Source organism: Tursiops truncatus, chromosome 8 (assembly GCF_011762595.2).
Source record: "Tursiops truncatus isolate mTurTru1 chromosome 8, mTurTru1.mat.Y, whole genome shotgun sequence".
Taxonomy (NCBI): domain Eukaryota; kingdom Metazoa; phylum Chordata; class Mammalia; order Artiodactyla; family Delphinidae; genus Tursiops; species Tursiops truncatus.
Genome location: NC_047041.1, coordinates 20,200,322 through 20,206,123, shown reverse-complemented (window position 1 = coordinate 20,206,123; position 5,802 = coordinate 20,200,322). Strand labels below are relative to the sequence as shown.

Genomic DNA, 5,802 nt, shown 5'->3' with positions numbered 1-5,802 from the left:
GTCTCAGATCTCTCCCTTCTTCCCCAGACACTAACTCGGAGGTGGCGAGTTCTGTTTCACGGAGACCCCGAAGCGAGAGGCAAGGCGGGAAAAAACCCCCTCTCCTCGGCAGCGCGGGAGGCGGTGCAGGCGCCTTACGTAATCTGCGCGCTGCACGCTGGGAAATCCGCCTCCCCGAGCCTGCGCACTCGCGTGTACGCCGGGCTTCCTGGTTCCTGTGCTTTGGCTGACGAGTAAGTTCCCGATGCCGTCGAGCCGCAGACTGCTCTCGGGCAGGGGCTGTGGGGATGAGCGCCGATGAGAGTGTGACAGGGTGTGAAGCAAGGCAGTGAGAGAGGGTGGACACTTACCCGGAGGGTCTCTAGTGGAGCTGAAACGCTAGTGGGGAAGAAAGGAGGGGCGCGGCGGGAAGTGAGAAGCAAGATAGGTGGGATGGCCTGGTAGGCCGAGATGGCGGTGGGAGGAAAGAGAAGGTGAGGAGAAAACGGTTGCACAAGGCCTGGGGGTAGTGCTTGGTAATGCCGAAGGCACCAACACCTCAGATTGCACAGCCGGGGTCAATGGCTGTGTATGGTATTTGTCACAGGTGGCGAGGCCCAGCCTCTAGACCAGGCCTTGATTCAGCTGAGGGCTTAAACTATGACAGAAAATCTGTTTTTACAGAAGCAGAATTACCTAATTAGAAGAGTTTTGATTTGACATACATGCATGTTCTTTTACTTTGAGAGAGGTGAGAAGAGGTGTAAAAGGAAAAGGGAAGAGAAAAAAGAGGAAGGGAGACGAGAACCACTCTCGTGTTCGCTTCTCTGAAACATTCTCAGACTTTCCCAGGCAGAGTGAGCACTACTGTGCATGTGTAGTATTTTCAGCGTCTTACCGTTATAGCGCTTAAATTTATATACTAGAAAGTTACCGACAGGAATGTAGAAGCACTATATGGAATTTACTAAACAGACATCTTTTTTTTTTTTTTGGTACGCGGGCCTCTCACTGTTGCGGCCTCTCCCGTTCCGGAGCACAGGCTCCGGACGTGCAGGCCCAGCGGCCATGGCTCACGGGCCCAGCCTTTCCGTGGCATGTGGGATCTTCCCGGACCGGGGCACGAACCCGTGTCCCCAGCATCGGCAGGTGGACTCTCAACCACTGAGCCACCAGGGAAGCCCAAAACAGACATCTTTATTATTTGTTGTTGCTGTCTTTTTGTCATATATATGAATATTATACACGACTAAGCAAAGAGATTCATTACAATTTTCCAGGTCAGCAGAGTTTCTCAAAAAGCAAGCAAAGTAAATGATAACTTGAGTGTAGACAGAGATCCTTATCTGTTAGGGTGTAGAGACTATACCATTCTAGGTTTCAACATTTTTCAAGCTTAAACTTAATCTTTCAGACTCCCAGGGAAATTATCTTCAGAATTTATGGGAAAGTAATTTAAAAGTAAAATTTGATGCTATATGAAGGTACGATAGGACAGTGGAAACAGAAGTCTCTTTTAGACTAGAAGAGATCTTGGTTCTAGTCTGGCACGGTTTTACATGTTTGAATTTGGTCAACTATCTCTGCCTCTATTTTCACATCTGTAAAATTGAGATTGAATTAGATGAACTGTAAGATTTGTTTCAACATTAGGATTTTGTGAAGGCTGAAAAATCCTGAATGAATCCTGATACAAGGCAGAAAGTGCCAAAGAGACAGGCTTGGCTGACTGCATATAGAGGGACTAGACGAAAATCATGGGGATGGCAGGTTGGCCCAGGTGATATATGACTTTGGATGCTCTACCATAGAATTTGAGCTTATTCTGGAGCAATGAATGGTCAAGGGAAGGTTTTTTGAGTTAAGGGAATGCAGTAATCAGAGTTTTTAAAGACTGCCCAAACAGCAGTTGGTAGAATGAAACAGAGAAGGGAGAATTTGAGTAGGTTAGGTAAGTGACAAATAATGAGAGCCCAAACTAACAGTGGCAGGAGGAGTGGAAAGAAAGGGAAGGATTCAAGAGAGCTGCAGCATGAGTTTGTACCTAAAATTGACATTGCTCTAAACTTTGCAGCTCTTGCCTCCAGAATATGGCCAGTCACCTTGTAAAACCTGATTCTAGAAATTGCAAGAGACCAAGAGAGTTGGAGGTAATCTTTGTGCTTGTGGAGCCGTACTCTTTTATTTTATATACGTCTCAAATTTTTTCCATTAAAGGTAATTCTACTGATAAATGGAATTTAATGTCTTCATATTCCCAGAGCTGGGATTGTCCCAGCAGGAACTATGTTGACTCCAGCTGCCTTTTCACTAAGTATAGGCCTCCAGGAAACTATTGGGAGGTTTCTTTGTGGTAATTTGTGATCTAGAGACAGAAGTGGGTTCATGCCTTTATAATACATAAGACTTTACATAATTATTTTGATATCTAAGTAGGATACCTAGGTACTATACTTGCTGATAGTTTTGAAAAAGAGCACTGCATCCTGCCCTTCGTCACTACTACCCCACCAATTGATCTGTTTACATTTGGAACATTATTTGTTCCCTTAAAGATTATGTTATCTTGCAAAAATTTGCAAACATATGGCTGTTATCCAAATGAAAGTTTTGCTCTTTTGCTATGGAAAACATCTGCTGGCTCAAGATACAGGAAACTTTTTCATCAGGGGATTAATACTATTTTCAAAGTCTAAACACATAATAAAATTATTATGTTGAACAAAGTTGGGCCTAAAAGTTTCCTGGTTAATAAAATTACAAATAACTAATCAGGACACAAGAGTATATAATTTCCAGCATGTTTGCTTTTTTCTGAAAGAAGTTTTATTTGCTTTTTTTTTTTTTTAACAAAATGTATATATCTTAAGCATCTTGCTAGCAATTTACGTATTTTCTCTACTTTCTTTTGTTAGCCTCAAATGCCAGATAGTCCACAACTGTCCTGTCTTGGAAAATCAGATTCTTCTTTCTCTGAAAGCTCTGGACTATTTTATAAAGATGAAGCCCTGGAGAAAGATTTGAATGGTGATCTATAAAGTGCTTGTATTTCTATACATTGATATTATAATATGGAAAGTTTATTATAGTTAACTTAGTGATTTATTTTTGAACAGATATGAGCAAGGAAATTAATCTAATGTTGTCTACATATGCAAAGATCTTAAGGCAAGTACTTACAGTATATTCTCTTGATTTTACACACAGAAGTTTTCTTCTGGAAACTCCGTAATGGGAAGTTTAGTGCAGGGGCTACAAAACCTATCTAGTAATTATAATTTTGAAATTTCTTATTCTACCTCAGTTTCTTATAATAGATTAGTTGTTTATTTTCAAAGACTACCGTTTCTACTAAACATCTTTTGATACTCTCAGAGTTGAAACGAGGCTGGATATATTTTATTCTCTATCAATAGATGATAAAACACTTAAATTTTTATGAAAAAACTTTCAGAAAGATACCATTTGGTGAAGTTAACCATAATAATAGAGTGATATTAAAGATAAATATATTTATGAAATGTTTAAATATTATCAATATATATTTGAAGGCTGAATTTAAATATTCTATTGGCCTGAGACTATCATGTTTTATAAGATGTTTTTTAAAACTACTGGACAGTCACTGTATTTGAATAATGGTTTGTGTGGCTGTTAAGATAATGTATATAGTTTAATATTAGAATTATAATGGGTAAGATACACATTCTGCTGTGTGAAGGGACTTTGAGTAGTCAAAAATATTTGTGGAACTAATTTAACTTTTACTGAGCAGTGCTTGTAAATTAATGAAGCTTTTTGATGTACAAAGCCATTTAAATGAAATAGCTAACAAATATAGCATAATAGAACACGTCACTATGATAGTGTATTTAGATGTTATGACTATTTAGTTTAATGTAAAACTTTTTTTCCCCATTAGTGAGAGAGCAGCAGTAGATGCATCTTATATTGACGAGATAGATGGACTCTTCAAAGAAGCCAATACTATTGAAAACTTTCTAATACAGAAAAGAGAGCTCCTGAGACAGAGGTTTACGGTGATTGCAAACACACTACACAGATAAAATTGTGTACTTAAAATAAGCTGAGAATTTAAGCCCAGTATTGTTGTAATGAAAGAATGGCATTTGTGCTCTGAATGCTCTCCAGTTGTTAAGAAAATGTATACCTTAAATATAGAAGGGGAAACTCCTTAAATTTCTTTTCTCGATTTAAAAGGGGCATTAAGCTGGACATTAATATGATACATAGCTTTTCTTTTGAGAGTCAAATATTTGTCATATTTTATAAAAGTGTAAACTATTTAAATTGTATATGGAGCCTCTTCTTTTTTTTTCTTAAACCTCCTAACCTTTCTTAAATTTCTAAGACTCAGTGAGTTAATTTGATAATATTTAACAACATTGCACTTTTTCTTTTAGAATATTTTGTTTAAATAGCAGATAGATAGCTTTGGAGATGGTTTTAAGATGTTTTTCATGGTCAGCATTGAAAAAAATTAAAACCCAAAAGTAATTTGTCCAGTTTCTCAATATGTAGTTAAACTGTGCTATTGCTATTTAATATTACCATTTGATTATTTTCACTATTATTATTATACATTGCTAATAAAAATTTGGTTTAAAATTATTGTCTTGTGGTAAAATAAAAACCAGAAATTACTAACCAGAACTTTATATGAATTGACTTTTTTACACATCAGCCATATCAATGGTACAGTTAATGAAGTATATTTAGAAGCCTTAGCAGCTAGCTGTGTGGTATAGGATAAAGATTAGTGGTCCAGAAGTAAAGAGATTGTTTAAACAATTCAATCTCAGTGAGTCATTTCAATCCTATTATAATTCAGAAATTGAATTCGGACTAGGAAATCTCTACTATTTATCTAGCTGAAAAAATTCTCTCTTTGTTGGAAGGTACTGCTATGATTTTATTGAAAACTTTTAATGTTATATAATTACATGTGATAGCTATATTGATCAGATTTTTAAAAATCACAGCACCAATTGTTCAATCATACAGATAATTCGATCTATTATTTGTATATTTTGCCTATATAAGCAATTACAAATTTGGACATATTTACAGGCAGTACTACAGGGAATTTGGTATTCCTCAGGTGGACAGCATGTTTGCCTTGCTGCCTTCTAAATGTTAAAATCTCATTTCATCAAATTACTATTTTAAGTCATATATACCACATATAATAAATATTCATACAAGAAAGCACTGAAAACAGTGAAATAAAAGAATATTTACTAAAAGTATTGGTTATTAAGTGGAAAATATTACTTGGTTTGTAGAGGGATATGTTAACGTCACAGGATAGGTTGGAGGTCAATGAAGATTAGAAATGGGATTTTTAAAATTTTTTATTAAAAAAATTTTTTTAAACATCTTTATTGGAGTATAATTGATTTACATTGTTGTATTAATTTCTGTTGTATAACAAAGTGAATCATCTATACATATACATATATCGCCATATCCCCTACCTCTTGCGTCTCCCTCCCACTCTCTCTATCCCACCCCTCTAGGTGGTCACAAAGTATCCAGCTGATCTCCCTGTGCTATGCGGCTGCTTCCCGCTAGCTATCTGTTTTACATTTGGTAGTGTATATTTGTCAATGCCACTCTCTCACTTTGTCCCAGGTTACCCTTCCCCCTCCCCATGTCCTCAAGTCCGTTCTCTACATCTGTGTCTTTATTCCTGTCCTGCCTCTAGGTTCTTCAGAACCATTTTTTTTTTTTTTTAGATTCCATGTATATGTGTTAGCATACGGTATTTGTTTTTCTCTTTCTGACTTACTTCACTCTGTA

The 5,802-nt window shown here is 36.9% G+C and overlaps 1 protein-coding gene across 8 annotated transcripts in view; it reads left to right on the top strand.

Moving 5' to 3' along the window:
* The first annotated feature begins 117 nt into the window (after positions 1-117).
* Positions 118-5,802, top strand: part of LOC101335276 (carotenoid-cleaving dioxygenase, mitochondrial) — a 48,393-nt gene continuing 42,708 nt past the window's right edge. The window contains exons 1-5 of one of the 8 annotated variants that reach the window (XM_033862062.2): positions 273-328; positions 2,054-2,129; positions 2,895-3,006; positions 3,096-3,147; positions 3,902-4,653. In XM_033862062.2, coding sequence (XP_033717953.2) covers positions 288-328; positions 2,054-2,129; positions 2,895-3,006; positions 3,096-3,147; positions 3,902-4,046 — 426 coding nt within the window. In that variant the 5' untranslated portion in view covers positions 273-287 and the 3' untranslated portion in view covers positions 4,047-4,653. The other 7 variants (XM_033862057.2, XM_033862054.2, XM_033862055.2 and 4 more) reach the window with 7 other exon arrangements.